The sequence below is a fragment of the Coccidioides immitis genome, assembly GCF_000149335.2.
Source record: "Coccidioides immitis RS genomic scaffold supercont3.1, whole genome shotgun sequence".
Lineage (NCBI taxonomy): Eukaryota > Fungi > Ascomycota > Eurotiomycetes > Onygenales > Onygenaceae > Coccidioides > Coccidioides immitis.
The window spans coordinates 7,320,303-7,345,528 of NW_004504310.1; the positions used below are offsets into that span (position 1 = coordinate 7,320,303).

Sequence of the window (25,226 nt, forward strand, 5' to 3'; positions counted from 1 at the left end):
GGCCGGTCTTTACTTCGGTACCGAGGGATCAAGTGGAATCTGGCCCTGCATCTTCTTCGAAAGCATCCTCGTCTTCGCCAGTACCATCTGAACAAGCATATAATTAAGGGCGCACTTAACACCCAGCTCTTCTCCTCGTCGAACAATGTACCCATTAATGTATTCGATCTCTGTCTCTTTTCCCATTCTCATATCTTGCAGCATTGAACTCGTATTCTCTGCAGTCTTATGCATGACGCTGACCGCCAGGGTACGTAATCTTTCAGGTGAAAATCGAGCCATAACACCAGGTATGCCTTGCAGTTCGGGAAGAGCACGAATAACGGTAGATATTTCGATGAGTAATAGTTTTTGCACTCGGGAAACATTGTAATTGTAAAGGAGATCGCCGTTCTGGCAGTCGTTCAGAGCAGTGAGTGGGTTGATTACACAGTTGATGGCAAGCTTTTCAAGTTGAAATTGAAGCATTTCATTCTTGTTGATTCGAATTGCAGTTAACTCGGGCGAACGAGTTAGCGTGTTGGTGAGGTAGATCGATGAGATAGCCCAATAATCTCTGTCGTTAAACTTCTCCCCAGGCTTAATATTTCCCGCCTCGTCAACTGGTGCACGTGGCCGTTCCGGATACACGATACTGAAAGCGGATGTTCCAACTCCAGCGTGGGTGATGTGATAAGCTTTCGTGTAATAGAGCCCATGCGATGTAATGCCCTGGATATAATTCGGCCTTGTAGCAGGATCCGGAAAGATTTTCTCATTGACTTCTTCACGAATGCCCATCCCGTTCTGAATAAACACTATCGCCGACTGGGGAGTAAGTCGGTGACGTACAGACTTCAGCGCCTGCTCGACTTGAGTCGCCTTGACCGCCAAAATTAGACTGTCGATTTTTTCGTTGTTCACATCAATGAACTGCTCATCTGTCCTGCCTTGATGCACACCTTGTGCATTTTCGGGTTCCCCGGGTTTGAATTCAGAAGGCTTATACGGTTCATACCAGATTCCGTCCCTCAGGACGTTGACATCGAAGCCGCTTCTCGGCTCGGCAATTCCGTTCTTGACTAACGTAAGACGTTTCCCATACTTCTTCCACGCAAAATAGTGTTCGACCTTATGTAGAAGCAGAGTAATTGGAGGCCTGTTTGGCAATGAAGCAATTGAGTGCGCAACGAAGCCTCCTATATTTCCAATTCCCAGGACATGTATCCTTCTTGATATTGGGTTGCGTACGCCCGGCTCAGGGATTGGGCCTTCATCTTGTGCCTCAATTTGCCTCTTTGGACCGACCATAAAACTCCGGCCTTTGTTAAAAGAGAGCTTCGATAATAAGGTCCGATGGCACAGGCACCACCTCAGAGCGGGCTGAGGAGTATGCCGCACCGGACTCATTTTCAACACAGAACAACGTCGTGTTCTCACCTAAAGGACAAAGGTGATACCCGCAACATTGTGGAAAACTTGATTTTAAAAGTAAGAATATGCGCTTGTAATTCACTTGGGCTATCACCTCCTCCGCAAGATAAGCATTGGTTAAAGGGAGATTTGGGAAGCCTTTTGAGGTTTGATGCCGTCGCTGATTGGAGGATCTCGTCGTGACGGAGCTAGATCATATTCAGCCTAGCGCTCTAAGCTGTCACAGTTTTGAATTCGGGTTTGCTAAAAAAGTTGTCTTAACTCACCAGACCGCGTGAAGTTCACGCAAAATATATTATGCACAACTCCGCAGCCATGGAGATGACAGATTTGACGCCGCTGGGAGACCAGCTGGAAGGCGATATTGATGAACTGGAGGAAGTTTTAGAGCCGCTCTTGAGCCAGACCTTGTCCACAGCGACCCAGAAAATGACAGTCATGGACAAGGCGAAGCTGCATGTACTCATCACATATACGATTGAATCCCTTCTTTTTTGTACGTTCAATTCGCACTATTTTACGGAGTTAATATGGGATAACAGCTGACGATAGGACAGCGTATTTACGTCTACAGGGCGTAAATGCAAAGGAACACTCTGTTTTTAAAGAATTGACCCGAGTGAAACAGTACTTTGCAAAGATAAAGAATCTAGAAACAGTGCCAGAGAAGCCGACTATGACACTTGATAAGCAAGCAGCGGCGAGATTCATAAAACACGGCCTCGTGAGTCCCATGGAGAGAATGCTTGGAATAAAGACCCACTGACAGATTGCAATATAAGGCCGGGAACGATAAAATTGACTTAGAGAGAGCCGAAAGAGAGGCCAAAGAACGAGCTATGGCTCAGCTAAGGGCGGCGCAACTCGCTAGAAAGCAAGGGGAGACAGTTACGGCTGCTACTCCTGCTGATTCTCTTCCCCAGAAGCGTCCTGCAGAGGACGAGGAGGAATCGGAAAATGATGATGGCGACACAGGAAATGAGTATGAGGCGAGCAGCAATACCGGGGAAGGAGATCATGAAGTGACTGCCCATCCCAACAGAGAACCCGGGAAAAAGCGAAACCGGGCCAGTAAACGAACAAGGGAAAGGAGACGAGGACAGGGGCGCTCTGATGTGGCAGATGTTGAGAAGCGCTCACTTAATAAGGAAAAGACTAGGCGAGAGAAAAAGCGCATGAAAAGGCCGAGAAAGCAAAAAAAAAATAAACCGCAAGATTAGCAGTCAGCCTCTAGCCTGACAAGGATGTATAGCACGCCCGGCTTTCACTTGCCTTCAACCTCTTGCCGAGGGTCAGAGCTCTTGGTATTTATAACGCCAAAGAGAACTGGGAAGACTGCCGTTTTGTTGTTCGTGTGCAAACGAGTTCAATCAGAGTTCGGATACTGTGGCCATTTCTGCTCTCTCTGTGTTGGCCCTATCACCCTGAAGTGCTCCAAGGAATGGCTGAGCGGGGAATCTCCCTCGCAAATGGATAGTTTGCATTTAATTCTGGCAATGGATAGATACCCACAGTCAAGTTTAATGTAGCGCCCTTTTTTTTTTTTTTTTTTTTTTTTAAATTTCTCTCCCAGGTCCTGCTGATCTCCCTTGCCTCTGGAAAGTTTGAACCTCTGAGAATGTTGTCGAATCATTTGTAAGGCGATGACAATACGCCCCGGATTCAGCAACTCTCCACCAATAGAATGTCATGTTAAAAGCATCGGCCCGAATTTCTCCATTTCGCCTGCCGATATGTAATTTTCCGATACCGATTTCTTACTTCAAATTCCTCAGCACCCTCTGATCTCCAAATCCCTCGACACTCATCATAGCCACTCCGCCTTACCCATTCTGCCTTCTCCTTCTTCTTCTTTAAAAACACAACCATCTCAGAAGACATCAAGATGGCTCGCCAACGTCGTGGTGCCGCTCCCACTCCGGCCCGCCGTGCCCCAGCCAGACCTACTCCCGCTCCTGCCGCCCCAGCTCAGACTCAGCATCGTGCCTCTTCAACGGCCGCCGCACCACCACCTGCAGCTCCAGCAGCCCAGCAGGCAGCTCCGCCTCAGGCTGTCCAGCAGAGCCAGGGACCTGGTCTATTTGCTCAGATGGCTTCCACTGCCGCGTAAGTTACATCCTGTCTCCCCGAACGTACCGTTGAGTAGGTTGCCACGTATCCGGCGATGCAGGGCAGGCCAGCGAAGAAAAAAAAAAAGTATCAGTACGCTAACGCTCCCTTTATAGTGGTGTCGCAGTAGGGTCCTCCATCGGTCACGCCGTCGGCAGCTTCTTCACTGGTGGATCGTCCAGCGCTCCGGCAGAGGCTGCTCAAGCTCCTCCCGCTTCGTCCGCACCTATGGACAACAGTTTGTACCAGAGCAACTCCAGCAGCTGGGGCCAATCTCAAGCGTGCGAAACCGATGTCAAAGCGTTCCGTACCTGCATGGATGAGCACTCTGGAAATATGTCCATTTGCGGATGGTATTTGGATCAGTTGGTATGTGGAGAAAGACATCTTTATTGGAATTGTTGACCGCTACGATGCTAATCAATGCTCTTTTGTTCATTTTAACAGAAAGCTTGTCAAGAAGCTGCTAAGCAGTACTAAGCATATCGCATTATGGACAAGACCACCCGGGTCTTGATGGCTGGGGGAGGAAAGGTCGACTTCTACACTACGTAGCGTTGATTCAGATACCTATACACATACAGCAATCATCGGCTGTGCTTTTTAAACTACCCCATTTTGTACAATAAGCAAATCACATACAGATATCCGCGAGTCGGGTTTCTCCCGGCTGTGAGTTGGACTTGAGTATTTAATGTAGCTCGTTCCACTCAATCAATCTCTTACCTTTCCTATCATAGAAGCTACTTCCTAATAATGGTATCTCTGTGAGCGAAAGCCCCGAGGGTATAATAGTATACATAGATGAAACAACATTCCGGCCGTTGATCCGCATCGGCTATCAAAATCCGTATAGCCAGAGTTGTCCCAAGGAAACAAAGCATGTCATACCAGTTGAGTGCAAGGCAAGGCACCCAAAGGCATTTAAAAAAGTATCAGGGAGAGCTAGTCATTTTTATCCTGATCTATTCTTGGCTCAAAATTTAACTGAGAGCATATGGTATTAGCGTATCTGAGACAACTCAACTGCGCTCGTTGAAAAGTAGACCTACCTGATTTCCGTTGTAAAACTGGCGATCCGCTTCATCGGAAGGCCCATCATAAAGTGTCCTTATATTGTTAGAGCGAGGAGAACGCGGGTTGCGTACGGAATTTTCCCCAGCTCCGGTTGCTTGTTCAGCACGGCTAGAAGTCTCTGGCGGAGACGCTGGTTGACCATGCGTGAGTCCAAGAAAAGAGCCCAACGCGCCTGCAACTGTTCCAACGGCGCCGGTAACCAGATTATATCCAGCGTATAATCCCCGAACCGGAAGAGACGATTCCGAAGTTGCGTATGCCTCTGTGTAGCTGTGTATAGGTACCATAACAAGGTTAGCGGTGGGACCCAAGCCAAGGTCACTGAGAGATTGGTTCTCTTCTGAAATGGAAATCGTCTTGTTCGGAAGAGGAGTCAAGATTTGTTTGAGGTTATATGGCGTGTTTCCATCAGTGCGCTGACTATCAATCCACGGACGCACATCGTTACGGACTGTCTGAGTAGGGAAAAATTTTGATCGGATAGAACTACCGTCAAAAACACGGACCTGGAGTCGATATTCGGATGCTCTATCGCGCTGTGTGATGGGTCTGGGACGCTGTTCGGTATCCTGGGAATCGCTCTGTTGGGTGTGAGACAATCTCTGCTGCTCTGCTCTTGCTCTCCGCTCTTCTTTGTCCTGTCGTATCAAAGCTAATACGCGCTCTCTTTCCTCTCTTTCCCGTCGTTCTCTGCTAAATTGCTGTTGCCTCCAAATTTTCTGTGTATTTCCCGCAGGGTCTCGAGGCCGGGACACCGGTTCTGGAGACGCAGCTCGTCTTTTCCCCTGCCGTACGCTCTCGCGTCTTGCGATTTCAGCGGGAGTTTCTTCTTCCGAAGGCTCGGGTTCTGGAGCAGGGGTGTTGACATTGTCGCTACTTGGCGAGGGAGTCGGGACTTGATGCGTCGGTTGGGAAAGCGCTTCTGATTGTGATGCTTGTGATGCTTGCAGCACTTGGGTTGGGTTTAGTATTGTTTTCAGCCGTTTCTTCAACTCGTCCTCGGCCGTTCCGGACACAATATACTCTTGAAGAACACCGTTCCTTCAAAAATTAGCGGAACGAGCATAGGCAACCAATGGAATTTAGGACCTACTTAATAGCAACAAGCGTGGGTATCTTGTTGATTGGACAGAATGATGCTAAGAAGCCTGCTTCCTGTGAACCAGCAGTGAGCCGCAGAGCTACGCTGTTTGATGTTAACAATTGAGTTATCTGCACGGTGATTAGCAGGATTCTGAGGGAAAAACCATAGTACTGCAACTCTTACCTCTTCATCTGCGAGGTATTCATCCTCCCATCTCGTGCTTTCTTCTCCTTCATCTATTAAGGGAAGTAAACCGTGTTAGATAGGTCGAAGACCCGGCAGCCCGCACAGTACGGCGGCCTTACCTCGAACAAAGCACACGACCTGCTTCGCCTGTTGCACGGCAAGTGTGATCCCACTCTGAAGATCTCCTTCGTAGAACATGGCTAAGATGGCGATTCACAGTCAAACTTTCTGTTTCCCGCTGGTTCTTCTCGCACGTTAGGCTGTCGAGTAGGAAGTGCCATGCGGGGATGCACGGGCCACTCGAGAATGTCTACATAACAAGCGCACTAACTAGTTAAACTACCTTGATAGCTGCGTATCAAACCTTAGTATGCTGTCGCTCCAGCCGTCCGACTGTACGCTTCACGTCTTGTCCGTTGTACACCAAAAACGACAGCTATGGTTTAGCTGAGACCAATTCCAACGTTGATCTCGAGGGTTCGTGATTCGATCTATCGGAGCTAATGCTCCGCCAGGACGCCGTACTGGTGATAGGTTCATCGTTACTCCGTACACTGAAGATAAACTCTGGAGACGCAACATGCGTAGTAGGAACTAGAGCCCAGGAACAATTCACCGATCGGTGTCAGAGCAGCTGGCTTTTACTTAAATTATGCATCCATGCCTCACTGTCCCAATTCGTATTTTCGTTCCCTGTGGCTCCCGTCGTCCTTGTCTGAACCTTTCGTGGCTGTACGGAAGTATGGCCCGGATTCTTAAATAGCGTTGACTTCGACCAGGGAAATTGGTCGTCGTCGACGATATCGATCCAGCTATCGAGTTTGTTTCTCGCTGGATGTCTGAGCTTATCCAACTAACTACCCAGAAACCCAACCATGATTTCTGAACCGCCATTATTACCCCTGGATTGAGCACTAATCTCCCATCGACATCAATTCGCAAAACGAACACGCCTGGCGTTGGGGATATTATGTCCTCTTTGCCATTAGTCTCTTATTTCTACTTCTAAAAGATAATCATGGCTTCAGAAAACAGCCCGAGATTTCTGAATTATCCAGAAGCTAAACAAGGGTAGGCCCATGGCAATATCACATCCAAACAACAATTCTGACGACTATGTGACCGTTGACACTACTTAGGCCCAAGGTTCCGTACAAAAATGATAGAAAACAAAACCCTACTATGAGGGGTTTGGTAGTGACCATTGGGGCTTTTTTGTTGGTAAATTGACCATATGAGCGGGATATGCCCAACTGACTTGAACTTAGGTTCAAAAGGCTACGCTTCCTTCGAAGGTTTATATGGTTTAACGCTGGATTCGGAGACTTGCGTCGTATCAGAGAACACCTGGAGGACTATGAGCCTAGATTTGATCCCACTGTTATCCCTGTACTGGATCCCATCAGCGCAGAGAGGGAAGATGACCTCTTGCTTCACACCGATAAAAACCCTGTATCACAAAAGGAGCATATAAGATACTACTCGGTTAACGACTACCATAATATGTATATGTCAGGTGAATTAACGCCAACAGCGGTTGTGAAGGCCATACTTCCCCTAATTCGGCGCGATATTATACCGCAAGGCGAGCATTCGTTAGCTTGGTTCGACACCAAGGTTGATCTAGTTCTGGCTGCAGCGGAAGCATCGACATTGCGATACAAGAGAAAGCGCCCGCTCGGCCTATTAGACGGCGTCCCCACGGCTGTCAAAGATGAATACGACATTGATGGTTACAGAACGTGCTTGGGATCCGTGAACGACTATACTGGTGAGGCAGAGCCGGAGAAATCAATCACCAGTTGGTGTGTAAGGCAGCTGGAAGAGGCTGGAGCTGTTGTTCTTGGAAAGCTCTCCATGCCCGAATTCGGCCTTGGTATCCATCCAACCTCTCCTGTTTTTTCCTTGTAAGTTACTCACGATATTCGCAGACACATCTGGGAACAATCCCATCTATGGTACGCCGTGTAATCCTTACTGCAGTCGGTACTACACTGGAGGAAGCTCCTCAGGCTCAGCCTATGCTGTTAGCACTGGCCTGATTCCCATGGCCTTAGGGAGCGACGGCGGCGGGAGTATCCGCATACCCTCCGCTTTTTGCTCTGTATATGGGTTGAAGCCCACACATAGCAGGCTCTCGCACCGTCCAGGGTGCAACCATTCCAATACTTGCGCCGTAAACGGTCCAATTGCTGCTGACATACGCTCTCTTGCTCTTCTCTACCATGTGATCGGCACGCCTCACCCTTCATCCCACTTTCCGTCTCTCTCGCCTCCCCTATCGCCTCCGCTTCGGCCCAGGAATAAGATCCTAGGCATTCCCGAAACGTGGTTCTCGCGATCAACCCCGGCGATTCAGCGCCTCTGCCGCTCGCTGTTGGATAAACTTGTTTCCGCCCATAATTATACCCTCATGCCCATAGAAATCCCCTTCCTGGTAGAGGGTCAAACTGCACACGCGATGACTGTTCTAACTGACGCTGCCACGCTCCTTCCAAACACGGACAATTTCACTGCGGCAAACCAAATAATGATCGGTCTCGGTACCATCACTCCAGCCACTGACTTTCTGCTAGCCCAAAAACTACGCCAACTCTTAATGCAGCATCTCGCCCATCTGTGGAAGGAATACCCTGGAATGATCATTGTTACACCTACAACCAGTTGTGCAGGGTGGCCCATCCGTTCTAAATCGGAGTTGCAGTATGGACTTAACGATGGTAACCATATCTTAAAGACGATGGAATATGTATGGATGGCGAATTTCACAGGTGCTCCTGCCCTGAGCGTTCCGGTAGGGTATATCGTGCCTGAAGGCTCGGAGGGTGCAGGGGAAGAGGCGGACCGAGATGTCGCCGGTAAAGTCCCTGTTGGTCTGATGGGAATGGGTGAATGGGCCAGTGAGGATAACTTACTGCAATGGGGATTAGAAGCCGAAGACGTCGGAAAAGACAGGCTCTCAAGGCCACCAATTTGGGTGGATGTCGTTGAAAGGGCAAAAAAGGAAATGAAAAATTCTCGCCATATCAATGTGGCTACAAAGTCGAGCCAGAGTTGAACGTGACGGTGCTATCGTGGATCGGGATATGGAGAACTCCGAACATTGCATCAAATGCTTTCTTTTCTGCTCAATTGACCAATGTAATACTAGTCTTCACTCTCTAACAAAGGTAAGACGGGACCTATGTATATGCCTAATATACATCCATTGGTCACCAGGTATTGAGAGCCAGGTTTGGTTACTTTTTCTCATTTTACGAATAAGCCCATGGCGCATGTCTTCGTGTCTCCGCGTCGGTATTTTGGACCATATATACTCCGGGCAGGCACCGGAATGTTCATAATACCAGTAGGATATAGGCTGATGGTCAGACTCCGAACATCCACGTAATGGTGCGACTGTCAAACAAATCTGATTTATAGAGAAAAACAGAAGACAACGGGCACAAATCTCGTCATCCTCCGTTGATATAGAAGAGTGTCAGGAGATCGATGGGAAACACACGCTAGTGGGTGCGACTAATCCGAAGTTAGTTAGTCAGCTGCAATTCAAATCGGCGATCGTCAAGCGGCAAGTTCGCGGGTTTGCGGCCGTGACAGACATACTTTTGAAGACGAGCTACCATTCTTCTACTAAATAGCACAACTAACCGCTCTTTATAACGTACACCTTCTTTCCGGGCTTCTGGCGGGGTGACCGGCGTGGGGTGAAGTCGATGAAATCCTCACCTATTCTTCGAAGGAGTTTAACCTCCGTATTCAATCAATCATTCCGCCAGAACGGCCCCAATCGTCTCCGGAACATATGCTCGCGGTGCTGGAGACAGCAACGGCAACAACAACAACAACAAGTCCGTTTCGCACATACCCCGGCAGATGACCCGAACTGGATCTCCGTTGCAGATAATCCTTCGAAGCTTGTACGAACCGGCCACAAACATGGTCCCGGATTGATTTTACTTGGTTTGTCCCTCAAATCTCTGAAAATAACTCTTGTGAGGTAGTAGAATCGTGCTAATCGTATGATAATGGATCTAGCTCTTATTCCTATCACTGCCTTCGCCCTCGGAACATGGCAGGTGCAGCGACTTGACTGGAAAACCAAATTAATAACAAAATTTGAAGACCGTCTCGTTAAACCCCCGCTCCCTCTACCCCCTGTCGTCGATCCTGATGCCGTATCCGATTTCGACTATCGTCGCGTATATGCTAAGGGCCGTTTTAGACACGATCAGGAAATGTTGATTGGCCCCCGGATGTACGACAGTAAAGATGGATACCTAGTAGTCACGCCGTTCGAAAGAGGAGACGGGGAGAGCACGATTCTCATCAGTCGAGGTTGGATTTCAAAATCTCTGAAAAACCAAAAAGATAGGCCTGAGGGGCTACCGCAGGGAGAGGTTGTTGTGGAAGGACTGCTTCGGTCTCCTTGGAAAAAAAATATGTTCACTCCTGATAATAAACCAGAGGAGGGAAAGTTCTACTTCCCGGACGTGAATCAAATGGCTGAGTTTACGGGCAGCCAACCAATATGGATTGAGGAAACTATGCGTATGTGTCCCTTTTGCTAAACTCCACTGTGTTAGAGCTGGTGCTGACCGAAGTAGAACCGGAACTGCTGGAACAGTATCATAGAGAAGCTAACGGTATACCGATTGGGCGTCCTCCGGAAGTCAACCTCAGAAATAACCATACCCAGTATATTTTCACCTGGTAAGCGATTCCCTGCTTTGTTTGCTTATTGCCAGGTGTTGGCAGCAGCGCAGCTAATAGTTTACAAGGTATGGTCTTTCTTTGGCCACATCGGTAATGTTATGGATGGTAGTTCGAAAGAAGCCGAATACCGCCGCCCGGAGAATTCGACAAAGTAAGAACTGGTAGCAACAAACTTCACCTGCATCTCCACTCTTTGTATCAATGAACGATCCCGAGTTTCAAGCTCTATGCGCATGAAGTGTCACTTTTTAGCAAGGCGGATATCCTGAAGCAGCTCTTTTGGCAGATATTTCTGCGCGAGAGCGAATACGGAAGTGCCTTTTCCAATTTGCCGTTGTCTGCCTTAAATTAGCCTGGTCATTACGACTATTGATGGAGTAGATCGAGAATACCTTTTCATAAGAGCTATGACATCTGTTTCATCTACCGTCTTCCGGGTTGAATGTTTGGAATATGCGCTCAAGTCGTCATTCGCTTGCTCAAAGAACCAATCTGTGGCTTTCTCGAGGGCAGCTAGAGCCTCTTTGGATATCCTCGTTCGACTTCCGTTCCCTGTTCGGGCAAATCGAGTGGCCAGCCGCTTGACAATACCACGGGGCAGCTTTGGAACAGGTATTCCATGTTTTGAAACTCTCTCTTTGTTTTGATCTAGTCGGGACTCCTGAGGAGGTTGGGGTGATGATTCTTGCAAAGGCGGTCGTGGAGAGCCTTCGCGAACTGCGAGTTCCAGATCTCCAGCTCCAAAATCATCATCAGATGAAACGGGAACATCATCAGCGATAGGCATTGTGGTATCTAAAACAAAATCTTCATGTTCATTCTCAATGTGCTGCGGAGCGTCGGGAGTTGGGAAGGAAAAATTTAAATCGAACCGTCGTAAATCCTCAGTCTCGCCCCTGGTGTATTATATTTTAGAAACAGATTATCATGAATAGAAAGAACAAATCTTACCCTAGATCAAAGATCGGCTGTTCCGCAGTCAATTCAATTTGATCATCAACAAAGTTATCGTCCCCTTGTGGCGCTGTGAATTCCATGCCTTCTTCCGTATATTCTAAGCGGCTTGCATCTCCAAAATGTTCACTGAATCTCGTACTGGCCAAACTGTATCTTGAAAGAGTTGCAAGATCCCTGGTTGATCGTTCTCTACGTGGCATTTCAATTGACCGCTGTGTGAAATCGTCCTCGTCAAGTGGTAGGGATAATCGCGGTGGTACAATTTCAGGGCTCCCATCGCCATCCCCTGGAACGATCATTTCATGCATTGGCAGAGAAAGCCTAGGTCTCGGCAGGTCTGGCTCTTCATCCAGATCCTCACTCTCTTGTTGATCTGTTTCCTGATCTGTCTCAGTCATTGGCGAGGATTTGATAACTTCGCTGGTTGGAGCAAGCGCTAGAGTTCAGGAACAGTTGTCAATATATGCTCATAGTCATTTACCAAGAGATACCATTATTGTTGTACACTAACCTTTGCCCAAGTTCCTCAAAATATCCAACGGTGTTTCCCTCTGAACGCGACCACTCTTCCTTCGGTCCCGTCCAGGTGTGTACACAGCCGCACGCCTTTGAAACGCCTTCAACGCATGCGGCGTAGCAGGTGCATGGCTTCCTCCCGCAAAAGCATCCGAAATTCCAATTCCAGAAACTCCGCGGGAACTTCGACGTAAGGAAACTCGACTCGCGGAAAGTGATCGTCGGGAACGTCCTGCTGGGGTCGCCGGGTCTCCAGCCATACCAGCTAGTTGCTGGAGCTGCGTAAGAATTAAGTACGAAGATATGATAATGACAAAGGAATGGCATAACTGCTTACTATACTGGAGGGCGTGTTGTGAGCTGGACTTGGCCCCGCTCCCGCGCTTCCACGCCGACGCCGCGGAGTAATACGCAGCGCATCAGGCCCACTAGGTGAAGACATCGAGGGCAGCAAAGTTGGCCCGGATAATCAAATGGAATATAATCGACATGAGCTCTCGGCCACATCGAAGAGCTCCCCGCTGTCCAAAAGTCAATTGGGGGTTTTCTTGACCTCCAAGCTCGACGCGTCCAGCAGCAGCTGCGATGACGGTTGGCTCGTGCACCAGGAACCGGATGACATAAGCAGAAATTTTATTCAGGCGGACGGAGTCGCCGCATGGCTTGACGGTATGCCATCCATTCCCCAGGATTTAAAGAATATTCATGCAGCATGGCACCCGATATAACTCAAGCAGCGCCATATACAAAGCCGAAGCGCAAACGAGAGCAAGAAGACGAGGGGGAACGCCCGGAGAAAGCTTCAAACGTCCAAACCAGCGCGGAGGTTCCGAGCCGCAAGCGAAAAAAGCGCAACAAGGCGAAACAACCAGTCGATGATGTGAAGGATGCGGAGAGAAAGGATGGAATTGATGAATCAATTGGAAAAATGGATGGGAAGCTTTTGGCGGACTATTTTGCGCAGAAGGCGAAGCGGCATAATAAAGACTTAACGGCAGTTGAGCTGGATGACATCTATATACCCGGTAGGACTTCCTGTTCCATTATATTGAGATCAGATGAGTCTTGTCTACGGCAAGGTTGTGAATTATAAAATTAAACATTTCTAGATTATGCATTCCTTAATACATCGTCCTGGCAATCACCGCGAACCCTCGAACATTTACCTTCCTTCCTCAAGAAGCACAGTCCGAAGAAGGGATCGACGCTCTTCCAGTCATCAGAGTCGAAGGGCAGCCCTCATACCATTGTGATCACACTTGCTGGTCTCAGGGCTGCAGATATGACAAGGTAAGAATGTTTTGGTTTCGGATACCAGACCAAGGGCTGACTATCCCAAGGGCATTGCGAGAATTCCAGAACAAGGACTCCGCTGTTGGGAAGTTGTTTGCTAAACATATTAAGCTCGCCGAGGCCCAGGAGTTTGTGAAAAAGACAAGGTCGGTCCTAAAGTGCATGGGATGATTGAACGAGTGGCTAAGCGTGCTGTGTAGAATTGGAATAGGAATCGGAACCCCAGTCCGTTTAAACGATCTGATAGACACAGGTTCGTTGCTTACTGAATCATTAATGTGGATGCTTGGAGCTAAATCAATTTATAGGAGCCTTAAAACTCGATTCATTGAAGCGAATCGTAATTGACGGTTCGTATATTGATCAGAAAAAGCGAGGCATATTCGACATGAAAGATCTGCATTTTCCACTGCTCAAATTCCTTAATCGTGCAGATTTGCGAGATCGATATAAATCGAGAGACGATAAGGTTGAGATATTAGTTTTCTGAGGGGATCCCGTCTATCCCTGAGGTTATGCTATTTCGGGAAATGCCTGTCAATAGGCAGCACAAGCGAACTGGATATCTGTCGCAGTACGATTTCATTATACAAAGCATTCCTGAGGGGCTTGTCAGGCTTCACGCTCTAGAATATGTGCAAACGCGAAAGCCCATTTGACGAAGCGGCCTCGCTCAATGCACTCCCGATATCCGCGAGATGCGACGGCTTCGGAGCCCGCCCTAGGCCAGCAAAGACCGCTCTATACTGATATCATATCACTGTCTGAAATGCAGAAATTGAATTGGCCTAGGCTTGGTTTCTTTTCTTTCTTTCTTTCTTTTTTTTTTTTTTTTTTTTTTTTTTTTTTTTAACGCTGGCCAACCAGTACGTAAACGTTCCGGCAAAAATTCAGGTTCACAGCCTACTTCTTCGCATGCTGTCGCGTCTTTGCACCCATTTCCAATCCCGTATGTCGGTCACGTCTCTGAGCGATGCTGCATTCATTCATATCTCCGGAGACCGAGTGCCAATCGCGCATTCTCGTTGGTTGTGCGACTTTGAGCACAATTGACTTGTTCCAACTAGGGTTTGGTTGTCGCCCGATCTCAAGTTCCATAGTTTTGCTTTTAAAACCCCTTTGTCCTCCCTCTGGCACAAGCTCATGTTATGCCTTTCGGTTGTTTGGTGAATGAGCATCTGTTGGATCAACGCTATTCATATCTCCAGAATATAGACTACCGGCATAGATGTTAAGAAGCCTTCTCGCCAATTAGAGATCGATATAGATGATCTATTGAGTCTGCACCACTGTAAATCTTTTTTTTTTTTTTTTTTTTTTTTTCTTTTTTTGTTTTTTTGGCTCGCCAATGAAATATTTCGATACTCTAAGCCGGCGCGAATATTGCTGGTAAACAATCAATAAAGTGCCGAGAATGCCCGCATTCGAATGATCGAATCCTTTGTTATCAAATTGTTGTGAGACCAACAGCAGGAATCTGGGAATAGAGAAAAAATGAAGAAAAAAGAATCCTCTTCGTCCTTTCTTGGATATAAAAAGGGAGTGTCCTGCCCTGGACAGGATATCTATCTCAGCAGAAATCTTTCCTGGGACCTAAGCTACCGTATTATTTAACCAGATCCGAACAACCATTTCGAAAAAGGTGAGTAATACTCAGCCCTGTTGATCAACTGTGATTCTTCCCTTTGCTGAAGGAAACTGATTTCATTTTAGCGAAGGTATAACTTTGAAAATGAAGGTTCCATGGTCATTCTTCTTGGTTGCTGCGAGCGCCATGTTCTTTGAAGTCGTATCTGCGCAGATACCATGCCTGCCCAAGGGCGGAACTTGCTTTGGCGACCAAACTTGCTGCAAGGGCAGATGTATTTCTCCAGGTGGTCGCAGTACCCCGGTGAGTTAATTCGTAGATTCCACGAATGCTTGAGATTCACTGACAGCATTGTGCAGGTATGCGACGCCTAATTGCTGGGCATGGTTATTGAGTACGTACACCCGAGAGCTGAAGTCCTGCCTTTCTTATGATTGTTGCTGCCGAGATGCGCCTGTCAAGCTCCAGCCCTCTTTGCCGGAGCTTTTTTCCATTCCTTAAAAGGTTCCTTTTTTTTTTTTCTCGATTTTCTGTACTGTGTACATGGGTCCACGTTCGCAACGAGTTGAGAGATATGTGATCTTCATCGCAGAAATGAAATGAAATTGAGACATCCATAATTGTCTAAATATTGCGAACATATATGTGCCTGTAGCTCAATGCGAAATCCATTGCATTAATGTTTTCTTCCTATTTGCGCAGCGAGCAAAACACAGACAGAGACTCTGTTGGAGAGCTCACAGGTGTGAGAATTGGCAACTGGTGAGGGAGAGGAACTTTGATAAGATTTCCTCTAATAAAAGGCTGATGAAATAAACAGTATAGAGCATATTCAGCACCATTCTTCCAGTTAGACTGAATAGTCAATTGTGAATATTGCGGTACACTTTTAGTACATTATGATCTTTACCATAGACCGTCCGAATAAAGTTCAGGGCCTTGCCCATGATCCTCACCGCCTCAAATCTCGGCGGCAGAATAATATCGCAAAAAAGTCGACGCCAGACATAGAGGCGCGGTTCGATTGTTGCTCAACCGGGAATACGCAACACGAATTTCCGCGCGGATCAGGAACAGGTTTGCAATCGCCATACGTTTAGGTGCCCGCTATTAGAGTCCCGCCGTTGCTACTCTCCGACACAACCACTCCTACCCGCGGTCGTACTGCACTCCAAGATCTAAAACCGGGAATACAAGCGCGAGCCTTAAGAATGGGCGATAAACGGAAACGAAACCAGGACGCGGGCGACGAAGATACCGTCGAAGTTGCCGAGGTCAAGAAGTTAAAGAAGAGCGCCGGCGATAAGGAGAAGAAAGAGAAGAAATCAAACAAGAAAGAGAAAAAGCGTGCGAAAGATGAGCATGTTGACATAAATGGAGCCGAGAGCGCGGAAGTGAACATTGAGAAATCAGAAAAGAAGAAGAAGGAGAAGAAAGCGAAGAAGCAAGAGAAGACGGAGAACGAAAGCACAGAGAACAGTGCCCAAGTCGCCGCTGCCGCCGATATAAATGGTGAAAAAGAGGATAAGAAGGAGAGGAAAGAAAAGAAGCAGAAGAAGGAGAAGAAGGAGAAGAAAGAAGGAAAAGGAAAGAAAGATAAAAAGGACAAGAAGGAAAAGAAAGAAAAGAAGGCCAAGGCAGAAGATGAAGCCGCGAAGATGGAACTAGATGAGCCGGATAAAATGCCTGAGGACGCCACTGCTCCAAACAACGAGGCCGAGGAGCCCGCTATGGAGGATGCGAAGGAACAGGAAGATGATTATATCCATCCCGACCGGAAGGAAGGCAGGTTTATTGTCTTCATAAGTATGCACACCTTTTACTGTCTTGAGATGGCATGGTTCTAATCTCTTTGCCGAGCAGGTAATCTCCCCTACAGCGCCGACTACGACTCCGTTTCCAAACACTTTGCAAAGCTCCAGCCCATTCAGATCCGCGTGCCGCTAGAACGAGGCGGGAAAAAAGGGAGAGGTTTCGCATTTGTAGAGTTCAGCAATTATGATCGCATGAAGACTTGCTTGAAATTATATCATCATACCATGTTCGACGACGGAAAATCGCCCTCGAGAAAGATAGGTGTGGAGTTAACGTATGTTTGGGCTATCCTACATGCCTTATTTCCATTTGGAATTTCACTCTAGATTTGCTAATAGTGGACACATAATAGTGCCGGCGGCGGGGGGTCCAAATCCGAAACGCGCAAAGCTAGAATTATAGAGAAGAACAAGAAACTGAACGAGGAGCGTGCACGTGCGGCAAAAGAAGCGGCGAAGCGCAAGAGAATTGACGAAAAGAAGCAAGAAGGTCAGGAAGCCGGCGGCGACGACGCCCAGGAGACCAATGAATTGGCAGACATCCACCCGAGTCGGAGACGCAGGTTTCAGTGACACTCTTGTTTTCTATCTTTGTTGGCTTGGGCGCAAGGCGTGTTTGCGATAGCTACTTTCCAACATCAAAAGCATTTGAGATGATTTAGATATCCCGGTTTAGGGACTAGACGCAATTGGAATTAAGTCAATTGGGACTCCACCATGCAATAGATGCTTTCAGCTACAGAAATAGGCCGATCATCGGTTCTAGCAAGGAGAGAGGTTCAGACATCATGTACGAAGTAGACAATATCACAGTGGAAAGGGATCAAACAACTAAACGACAAAACGATAACCATATGACATTCAGAGGGTATGAAAACTGATGCTGAGCTTTGAGAGGGAAACCCAGTTTGAAGGAAAACAAGGAAAATGGAGGTCATTTTAAAAATTAGGGGCGTATGCTTTCAAGATGACACAGAGTTCACCAATTATGATCAGTAATACATTCTTGCTTGGTCAGTGGCTGTGTGTCGGGGAACAATACATCTGACCGAGAACAGGGAGAATCTTGGATCATATGTGCTCTAATCATCTTGGGGTATCTGACATATTGCAACGCTCGACCACATGTATGAACAACTGAGGGAAACATATGCTCGCTGCGTTAGACTTCAGAGATATGTGTATCAAATACAGAGAAAAGCACGTTGGTCCGAATGCAAACTGGGTCTGCTGTCAAGCACGCGCTGGATCATAAGTACTCGGAGAATTCGGGTATTCGAAGTCGTTAGGTGTGGAAGTTTTTACGTGGCTCGTAGTTAAAAAGAGATCCGCCGCTTCTTAGAGGATGCTGCATCTCTTTGCTTTGGGTTTCGCAACAGGACGAGGATTGAGAACCGCTCTGGATAGAGTTAGCTCCTCTTCCTTGGGCTACGGGCATGCCAGAACAAACCGAATTGCCTCATCAAACACGCTCTTTAAGTTTCGCTGGGTCAAAGCAGAGCATTCCAGGTACTTCTGAGCCTTGATTTCTTTTGCAACCGCCAAAGCCTGCTCATAGCTGACCGGCTCCATCTTCTTTGCACGAAGGTTCTCATTCGTGGCCTTATCATCCCTCAAGTCAAGCTTGGTGCCGACAAGAATGATGGGGACGCCGGGAGCATGGTGTTCAATTTCCGGGTACCACTAGAACCACTAGTTAGGGAGAGCGGCAACCTCAAAACGCGACTGAGACGCTTACCTTGGCCTTCACGTTATCAAATGATGGCGGGCTGACGATCGAAAAGCAGATCAAGAAGACATCTGTCTGAGGATACGACAGAGGACGTAACCTGTCATAATCTTCTTGGCCTGCAGTATCCCAAAGTCCAAGGCTAATCGGCTTTCCATCTACCATGACACTGGCAGAGTAGTTATCAAACCTTAAAGGAATCAGCAAGAGGGGGAAAATAAGCAGCTCATAACGCGTCTTCTTTAAACGTACACAGTTGGGATGTATTCACCAGGGAAGGCATTAGTGGTGTATGAAATCAAAAGACATGTCTGAAGCTTTGTTAGCAGTTGCTCACTGAGATTCCGGTTTGAAGCTCTTACCTTCCCAACTGCACCGTCACCAGTGACAACACACTAGAAATCATAGTGCTCATTAGCAAAACAGGTGACTGGTCTGGGATTCAGTCACCAAACCAACCTTCAAAGATTGAGTGGCTGGTCCCGATGCCATCTTTGCCGAGAAATCTGGGGTAAATTTGGTCTGTGTTAAGAATGATTCCAGAATGTGAAGTCAGAAGAGAGTTGTGTGGGAAGATAAGATCGAATCGCGAGGGTATGTATGAGACGGAGTGAGAGGAGTCAAAGGATCTGGTAGCTGAAGATTAGTTAGCATTGGTCTGTTTACAACACAACAGGCAAAGCTTCCAGCCAGCCCCAGGTGAGAGTGATAACTGACATTACTTGGAGCTGAGAATAATGTAACTTATTATCAAAAATTAAAATACTGTGCTGTTGCACAGAGCCCCAGTAAGATGTTCTAGCTGTTCCCCTCAAAAGGAGTTTTAAGAGTCAGGGAATCTTCTGGAGAGCTTTCACTCAGTCAATTTGCGAAGTTCAAGTGGCAGTCGTCCCAATCTGAGAATTATCAGGGCCAATACGGCCTATCTCGAAGCTCCAACTGGGGAGTTTACCTTTCGACGTGAGAGACCTCCACAAGTAGTATTGGAGTGTTTGCTGCTGGATGGCGGAGCGAGACCGCGAGGAACACACCACCGCCACACAGTTAAATCTAAGCTGGGAGTGGGATTGCGTTTGCGGAGGGAAAAAAGGACGACGAGTCTTGAGCCGTCGTGGAGAATGAAGGTGGTTCCGGAGCTGTGCAAGGGAGCCAGGAGGGTTTCCGGACGAGGGCTGAGGCGGGCGAAAGGGGCCGACGGCGAAAAGGGAGAGTTTGAATCACGTCTTTGACTCGGGATGACAGGAGGGCAGATCTGGTTCCAGCAGATGGTTCATACGCCCGAAGCAACAACAGCAGGACGGAGGAGTGAGAGGCACGACCCGCCCGAGCAGCGAGGAGTCGACGATGGGGATCTAAACTAGTTCACAGCGCCGTCCTGGGCTTCTTGGCAGCAGCATGCATTGATTGGTAAACAGGGGCCACTTGGCGCAGCGTCTCATCCTCACCTCGGCGGCCAATAACAGTCCTGGTTACTCTCGGGACGCCATTCCAAGGTTCGTTCGATTCTTCGAACAGACGTCAAACCAATTTTCTCTCCGGCCTGGCAAGGGCCTGTGGGGAGTACGGAGTCCTCCCCCGGTATGCTGATACGCTACCTCCCTGCTGGCGAGCTGTCCCGAAATGGCCATTCTCTCTGCGGCTCGTCACTTCGCTACCATTGGGAGACTGCCCTCCTGGCCAACATCTAGTCGGAGCTCGGGGTTGATTGCATGTAGGGGAATGCCAACATTTCGGGATGGCCTATATATAGCCGGTTTCCTAATTCTGCGCACCGGATAGGTCCTGCTTTCGCCAGTCGCTGAAGCAGCTTGGAATCGGCCACAGACTCCTGCGCTAGGATTCGACCGCTAACCGCTGCAGCCCTATTCGTTCCATCTTGTGGCGAATGCGTGCACCTGTCACCCTTAAAAGAGGGGAGGAAAGGTTGGCCCCGACTTGGGAGGAGGGGAAAGGCTAACCAATCGCAAGTTCACTGGTTGTCAAACATAGAATGTGGATACTATCAACGCAGAGACGATTGTCTATTACCTACGAATGGATATTGAGCTCGGTTTGTGCTGTGTACGGAGCTGTGAAATTTTGTCTCGAAAAGGGTGTCGAACCAGGGGTTGAAATCAACGAATTATTATTGCCCTGAGTACCAAAACCAACCACAGGTACTCTGGCAGCAAGCCAGTCGAATCACTTACTGGACACCGTGGATATCCGATTGAAATTATTCTGAGCTTCCAGGCCTTTACTTTTCTCTCTGATTCCTTGTCTTCTGTCTCATTTCCCCCTTTTAGATTTAGGCGAGCTTATCAGCACGGGTAGGTACGGACTACAGTTATACCAGGTGGCGGTATGCCGAAGAAATTGTTTTCTATGGCACTATTCAAGCTCTCCAGAAAGACCTTGGCTCGTCCCAACCGTTTTGCATAACACACTGCCAAATATTGCGAAAGTATCTAGCACTCTATAGTTTTGATGGTCTTCCTTCGAACCCGCCGACAAAACTGCAGAGTTTCAGGTCTGTCGGTGCGGCTAGCAATGGCGTGACTTTGGCGACCATGGCTTTGAAGTATTCCGTGCCGCCGTGGGCTTTGAGGGCGGCAGCATCTTTATATCTACCGGCGGTATCCTGGTCAGATTTCATCTCTCTGTTCCAAAGTATCCTCCCCCAGCGGGCTGCAATACGTACTTCTCAACAACGATGAGCTCGTTGCCTTTCTTCGGTCTTACTACGTAGAACCTCAGGGTGTTTGGCTCCTTCTCATGGATGCTCGCGGCAGACTGCTCAAGGATTTTTGCTACCTATGCGTATTGGGCTTGTCAGGGACATGAGCATGGGATCTGTTTCTCTTCGAAGCCTCACCTCATCGATTTTGTCGGCCTTCGCCTTAAAGGTAGCAACCACGTGAATTTCTTTGGAGGCCATTGTTGAGAACGTAGTCTTTTCCGAGCATGAAGATGTGTCCGTGTGCGATGCGCTGCAACGGAGGAGCGCTCCCCGTAGACTATTTATACATACGTATAGCTATCTCCCAAACCTAGGTTCGCGCATTCCATCGAGGAAGCGCACAGCTTCAGTCGGGACTGTGGAGTGTTGTGCCGGCCAAAGAGACCGAGCAGCCTGGCGGAACCGCGGCATCTCGTATTCTTCGGCCTCAGCGCCAATGCGGACTCAGCGCAAATACCTGTCCTAGTCATATGAAAGTCTGGTGCATCCACGGATAACTCGAATCCCCAGGTAGTCCTCGCGTTGTGTTACAGGAATCGGTGCCCATAACGAAGCTGACCTGTCGAAGCAGTTATATTGGGAAACCCATTCTTTATTGCTGCAAGAGTACTCCGTCGATCCGGCTCTTGAAGTCAAGACTGGCAAGCCTACGATCGCACGGACTGGTGTTTCGGCGACTGTCAACAATAACAAGCCTTTCTTTGCCAATCGGCAGTGGGAATTGACACTCCACTTTTGTATCTTAGGCGTGTCAGGAGAGAGTTGAACTACATCTCAATCCGTTGATTCCAAAAATATCCCCAAAAAGGCGGACTAACCAACTAGCCAAAAGCGGTGACGTGTACTCTGGAAAAAGACCATTGACAGCCTGAAACCTATTGCCATTCTGGAGAGGCCGAGAAGCCCTCTCCAAAGGCATATGATTCACACAAGCTTTGACAATCTCAATGCCATTGTCATGCCCGGAAAGGTGAACAGGACGAAGTGCACTGAGTGTCTCGCGAACTGCATGCCTGGTCAGCCCTGCTCGCCGTATAGTACTTAACCAAGGAGACTAGCTACGAAGCGGCACGCCACCAAACCCAACTTAACAGCCCTAATTAATATCGCATCATCATCATCATCAATGGAATTTCACTCTTAATAATTAATGCTCACTGCGCATCAATCCCTCCTGCGCCAGGGAATTCTTGATGCCCTCCAGTAGCATTCTTTAGCTGTGCTGGAAGGAAATAATCACCATGGCCGAGCCAACTGTCAATGAAGCCTCCGAACTGACATCCCCACACCAAAGCTTGGAGATGCCGGCCCCCCCTTCGCCGCCTGATAACGAAGCTGAGGCGCCACAGGCGGTGCCTGCTAACCAGGAAGAAAAAGAGAAATTAGACAGGGTCATTCTGTCTGATGTACGTAGATATGTTGGCGGATTGTTGCGAATGCAATGGAGCAATTTGCTGACTATCCATCACAGATCGGCGTCGTGACCCTCTTGAACAGGTTGAAACAGAGCATCTCATCCGCCCGGGTAGATAATCCTTCTTGAGTCACAGCGAATTGTTTTGGGGAATATACTGATATCGCTCCCTGTGTTAGGAATTCGCGTCCTTTCTGCGCAAACGGTCGTCTCTCGAGGAAGACCATGCTCAGGGGCTCAAGAAGCTTTCCCGTGCGCTGCACGATTCGTCGATGCGATCGGAAAATAGACAGGGGAGCTTTGCTCAGAGTTACGATGAGATGAACAGAATACATGACCGCATGGCTGATCATGGACTCCAATTCGCCGTATCCCTTCAGCAAATGTCTGAGGACTTGAATGAGTTAGCCGCGAACATGGAACGAGGTCGAAAGCATTGGAAACAGAATGGCTTGAATGCGGAGAAGAGAGTGCAAGACGCAGAGGCTGCCGCCGAAAAGGCGAAGGTCAAATATGACAGCCTTGCGGAACAATATGACCGTGCCAGAACCGGTGATCGCCAGCCTGGAAAGTTTGGCTTGAAAGGGCCGAAATCCGCTGCGCAATACGAAGAGGATCTGCTCCGCAAAGTCCAGAATGCAGACGCAGATTATGCAAATAAGGTGCAGGCCGCGCAGACGCAGAAACAGGAGCTTGTTGCGACTCTCAGACCGCAGGCGACACGCGCTCTCCAGGACTTGATCAACGAGTGCGATTCAGCGCTAACGCTCCAGATTCAGAAATTCGGTATGGCCATGCCTCCAATAATAGATGTATGCTAATTAAGCTAATTGATTTCCACCACAGCCGCATTCAGCGAGAGACTTTTGCTTGGAAGTGGTTTGTCAGTGAGCCCGTTGAAAAATGAGGTCAATGGAAATACAGCCGCACCAAAGAGCCTCCGAGACGCCGCCCGCCAGGTTGACAACGAACGGGACTTCAAGGATTATATTTTGAGCCATTCCTCCAAGGTCAGCTCTAATGCTACGACAATCAGATATGAGCGTCATCCAGTAAGTGGATATCTGATCCGAATTCTATTAGAAAATCCAGGAACTAATAGCTTTAAGACCCTTATCACCCCTCAGTCCCAGAATGCCAGTGCGCATCCAAAGAGACAATCTCTGAGTATAAATACTGCTCAAACGCCTCCTCCCCAGACTGCGGCACAGGCTTTCGCGCAAATGACCCCTCATCATCCCCCTCCTCCTCCCGCCCAGGTCCAACATGCTCCGCAGCCCCAGCACGCTCCACCATCTTTTCAACACCCACACCAAGAAATATTTCTCACGCAGCCACCAGTGCAACATCATCCTCAGCCACCCTATCCAACCTCAGCTCCACCTCACCAGCCCTACTCACCTGCGCATACCCGTCCGTCATTTAGCCTTGACCGTGCCGCCCCTCCTACTAATGCGGGCCATCACCCGGATCTGCCCCCATTAAACCCAGTTTTTGGCGTCAGTCTGGAGGATCTATTCCTAAGAGACGGTACCGCAATCCCCATGATTGTTTACCAGTGCATTCAAGCAGTTGAGTTGTTCGGCTTGAATGTGGAAGGGATCTACCGACTATCAGGGAATACGCTGCATATCCAGCGGATGAAGGCCCTGTTTGATAATGGTACGTACGCCACATTTGATGTTTGCTAAACCCACATATCTCACAAGCTTACCAAACCCGCAGACTCGAGTAAGGTTGATTTTACAAACCCCGAGAACTTTCACCACGATGTCAACAGCGTAGCTGGTCTCTTGAAGCAATTTTTCAGAGAGTTGCCTGACCCCCTTTTTACGAACGAACGCTACCAAGATTTTATCAATGCTGCCCGTAAGTCCCGTGGTTTCTCGCCCGATACGGCTTTGTGCTAAAGTTGTACTAGGCAAAGACGACGACGTCCAACGTCGGGATACTTTGCATGCGCTAATCAACAGTCTCCCGGATCCCAATTATGCGACCCTACGGGCATTGATTTTGGTATGCACCACTCCCTGTCCCAAACGAATGAGAACCCCTTTTCGCTAACAGTAGATCTTTGATTAGCACCTTAACCATGTGCAAGAGCGGGCTTCTGAGAACAGAATGAATGCAGGGAACATTGCTATCAGCTTTGGGTAAGTGTCAAAGTGCTTGGGGTGGAATCACATCCGGTATTCCGTGGCGCTGACCGATCAACCACAGTCTAACGCTTATGGGCTCCAACGCTGGTCACAACATTGCCGATTCGGGGTGGCAAGCACGAGTAATCGAGACTGTCTTGCAAAATACGTTTCAAATTTTTGATGATGATTAAACGAGCATCAGTTATGCCTGTAGTTGCCTCCTTGGAATGTTTCAGATACACCATTTCAGGCATATCATGATTGGGGATTTCATCCTTTTGACTAGGAAGATAACTAAACTCTGGATTAGCATTTTCATTTTTGTATTAGTTAATATTTATTTATTTTTATTTTTATTTTTTCGTTTTAAATTCTTTTTTGTTGAACCGTCATTGCGGCGGGCATTGATCTCTTTTTTAGTTTCCTCAGGTGGGCTCGAGCTGATGGACATAATGCCACCGTTCTTAAAG

General features: G+C 48.1%; 14 protein-coding genes across 17 annotated transcripts; 8 read left to right on the plus strand and 6 right to left on the minus strand.

The window, feature by feature from the left end:
* Nucleotides 1-9: 9 nt before the first annotated feature.
* On the minus strand, nucleotides 10-1,389 carry CIMG_00431 (2-dehydropantoate 2-reductase; the record flags this gene model as incomplete). Its single annotated transcript, XM_001246659.1, has 1 exon — nucleotides 10-1,389. One exon carries the CDS (start codon nucleotides 1,387-1,389, stop codon nucleotides 10-12), a length of 1,380 nt encoding a protein of 459 aa, XP_001246660.1.
* Nucleotides 1,390-1,677: 288 nt separating this feature from the next.
* On the plus strand, nucleotides 1,678-2,931 carry CIMG_00430 (exosome complex protein LRP1). Its single transcript, XM_001246658.2, has 3 exons — nucleotides 1,678-1,909; nucleotides 1,971-2,137; nucleotides 2,196-2,931. Exons 1-3 carry the CDS (start codon nucleotides 1,711-1,713, stop codon nucleotides 2,631-2,633), a joined length of 804 nt encoding a protein of 267 aa, XP_001246659.1. The 5' UTR covers nucleotides 1,678-1,710; the 3' UTR covers nucleotides 2,634-2,931.
* Nucleotides 2,932-3,190: 259 nt separating this feature from the next.
* On the plus strand, nucleotides 3,191-4,264 carry CIMG_00429 (CHCH domain-containing protein). The gene is made up of 3 exons (XM_001246657.2): nucleotides 3,191-3,519; nucleotides 3,639-3,891; nucleotides 3,970-4,264. The coding sequence occupies exons 1-3, from the start codon at nucleotides 3,299-3,301 to the stop codon at nucleotides 4,000-4,002; spliced, it is 507 nt and encodes a 168-aa protein (XP_001246658.1). The 5' UTR covers nucleotides 3,191-3,298; the 3' UTR covers nucleotides 4,003-4,264.
* CIMG_00428 (UBX domain-containing protein) lies at nucleotides 3,969-6,067 on the minus strand (the record flags this gene model as incomplete). The annotated part of the gene is made up of 5 exons (XM_001246656.2): nucleotides 3,969-4,509; nucleotides 4,575-5,640; nucleotides 5,693-5,811; nucleotides 5,867-5,919; nucleotides 5,989-6,067. 5 exons carry the CDS (start codon nucleotides 6,065-6,067, stop codon nucleotides 4,468-4,470), a joined length of 1,359 nt encoding a protein of 452 aa, XP_001246657.2. The 3' UTR covers nucleotides 3,969-4,467.
* A 716-nt stretch (nucleotides 6,068-6,783) lies between these two features.
* CIMG_00427 (N-acylethanolamine amidohydrolase) lies at nucleotides 6,784-9,130 on the plus strand. The gene is made up of 4 exons (XM_001246655.2): nucleotides 6,784-6,940; nucleotides 7,009-7,086; nucleotides 7,138-7,745; nucleotides 7,801-9,130. Exons 1-4 carry the CDS (start codon nucleotides 6,888-6,890, stop codon nucleotides 8,925-8,927), a joined length of 1,866 nt encoding a protein of 621 aa, XP_001246656.1. The 5' UTR covers nucleotides 6,784-6,887; the 3' UTR covers nucleotides 8,928-9,130.
* A 372-nt stretch (nucleotides 9,131-9,502) lies between these two features.
* On the plus strand, nucleotides 9,503-11,549 carry CIMG_00426 (COX1 assembly protein). The gene is made up of 4 exons (XM_001246654.2): nucleotides 9,503-9,832; nucleotides 9,908-10,420; nucleotides 10,477-10,582; nucleotides 10,651-11,549. The coding sequence occupies exons 1-4, from the start codon at nucleotides 9,586-9,588 to the stop codon at nucleotides 10,748-10,750; spliced, it is 966 nt and encodes a 321-aa protein (XP_001246655.2). The 5' UTR covers nucleotides 9,503-9,585; the 3' UTR covers nucleotides 10,751-11,549.
* CIMG_00425 (uncharacterized protein) lies at nucleotides 9,858-12,576 on the minus strand. Its single transcript, XM_001246653.2, has 5 exons — nucleotides 12,396-12,576; nucleotides 12,054-12,336; nucleotides 11,537-11,978; nucleotides 10,978-11,481; nucleotides 9,858-10,923 (listed from the first exon to the last, which is right to left on the minus strand). Exons 1-5 carry the CDS (start codon nucleotides 12,498-12,500, stop codon nucleotides 10,827-10,829), a joined length of 1,431 nt encoding a protein of 476 aa, XP_001246654.2. The 5' UTR covers nucleotides 12,501-12,576; the 3' UTR covers nucleotides 9,858-10,826.
* A 194-nt stretch (nucleotides 12,577-12,770) lies between these two features.
* CIMG_00424 (protein CMS1) lies at nucleotides 12,771-14,158 on the plus strand (the record flags this gene model as incomplete). Its single annotated transcript, XM_001246652.2, has 5 exons — nucleotides 12,771-13,083; nucleotides 13,168-13,348; nucleotides 13,399-13,497; nucleotides 13,552-13,604; nucleotides 13,660-14,158. 5 exons carry the CDS (start codon nucleotides 12,771-12,773, stop codon nucleotides 13,839-13,841), a joined length of 828 nt encoding a protein of 275 aa, XP_001246653.1. The 3' UTR covers nucleotides 13,842-14,158.
* Nucleotides 13,964-14,449, minus strand: CIMG_10549 (uncharacterized protein; the record flags this gene model as incomplete). The annotated part of the gene is made up of 2 exons (XM_012358814.1): nucleotides 13,964-14,072; nucleotides 14,259-14,449. The coding sequence occupies 2 exons, from the start codon at nucleotides 14,447-14,449 to the stop codon at nucleotides 13,964-13,966; spliced, it is 300 nt and encodes a 99-aa protein (XP_012214237.1).
* A 634-nt stretch (nucleotides 14,450-15,083) lies between these two features.
* Nucleotides 15,084-15,313, plus strand: CIMG_12874 (uncharacterized protein; the record flags this gene model as incomplete). The annotated part of the gene is made up of 2 exons (XM_004445886.1): nucleotides 15,084-15,242; nucleotides 15,299-15,313. 2 exons carry the CDS (start codon nucleotides 15,084-15,086, stop codon nucleotides 15,311-15,313), a joined length of 174 nt encoding a protein of 57 aa, XP_004445943.1.
* Nucleotides 15,314-15,974: 661 nt separating this feature from the next.
* On the plus strand, nucleotides 15,975-17,468 carry CIMG_00423. 2 transcript variants are annotated; one of them, XM_004445887.1, is made up of 3 exons: nucleotides 15,975-16,745; nucleotides 16,803-17,028; nucleotides 17,107-17,468. In XM_004445887.1, exons 1-3 carry the CDS (start codon nucleotides 16,151-16,153, stop codon nucleotides 17,324-17,326), a joined length of 1,041 nt encoding a protein of 346 aa, XP_004445944.1. In that variant the 5' UTR covers nucleotides 15,975-16,150; the 3' UTR covers nucleotides 17,327-17,468. The 2 variants fall into 2 exon arrangements, with proteins under 2 accessions (XP_004445944.1, XP_004445945.1); XM_004445888.1 differs by having other exon boundaries at nucleotides 16,803-17,468.
* Nucleotides 17,438-19,830, minus strand: CIMG_00422 (small GTP-binding protein). 3 transcript variants are annotated; one of them, XM_004445891.1, is made up of 8 exons: nucleotides 19,435-19,817; nucleotides 19,205-19,332; nucleotides 18,942-19,004; nucleotides 18,845-18,877; nucleotides 18,735-18,793; nucleotides 18,492-18,672; nucleotides 18,204-18,436; nucleotides 17,438-18,152 (listed from the first exon to the last, which is right to left on the minus strand). In XM_004445891.1, the coding sequence occupies exons 3-8, from the start codon at nucleotides 18,972-18,974 to the stop codon at nucleotides 18,092-18,094; spliced, it is 600 nt and encodes a 199-aa protein (XP_004445948.1). In that variant the 5' UTR covers nucleotides 18,975-19,004; nucleotides 19,205-19,332; nucleotides 19,435-19,817; the 3' UTR covers nucleotides 17,438-18,091. The 3 variants fall into 3 exon arrangements, with proteins under 3 accessions (XP_004445948.1, XP_004445947.1, XP_004445946.1); XM_004445889.1 differs by having other exon boundaries at nucleotides 17,454-18,152; nucleotides 18,942-19,118; nucleotides 19,200-19,332; XM_004445890.1 differs by having other exon boundaries at nucleotides 18,942-19,118; nucleotides 19,200-19,830.
* Nucleotides 19,831-20,937: 1,107 nt separating this feature from the next.
* CIMG_00420 (uncharacterized protein) lies at nucleotides 20,938-21,399 on the minus strand (the record flags this gene model as incomplete). The annotated part of the gene is made up of 3 exons (XM_001246648.1): nucleotides 20,938-21,088; nucleotides 21,163-21,275; nucleotides 21,337-21,399. 3 exons carry the CDS (start codon nucleotides 21,397-21,399, stop codon nucleotides 20,938-20,940), a joined length of 327 nt encoding a protein of 108 aa, XP_001246649.1.
* Nucleotides 21,400-22,344: 945 nt separating this feature from the next.
* On the plus strand, nucleotides 22,345-25,100 carry CIMG_00419 (rho GTPase activator). The gene is made up of 9 exons (XM_001246647.2): nucleotides 22,345-22,607; nucleotides 22,673-22,726; nucleotides 22,795-23,401; nucleotides 23,462-23,667; nucleotides 23,725-24,277; nucleotides 24,341-24,484; nucleotides 24,537-24,631; nucleotides 24,698-24,768; nucleotides 24,836-25,100. The coding sequence occupies exons 1-9, from the start codon at nucleotides 22,443-22,445 to the stop codon at nucleotides 24,945-24,947; spliced, it is 2,007 nt and encodes a 668-aa protein (XP_001246648.2). The 5' UTR covers nucleotides 22,345-22,442; the 3' UTR covers nucleotides 24,948-25,100.
* Nucleotides 25,101-25,226: the final 126 nt, after the last annotated feature.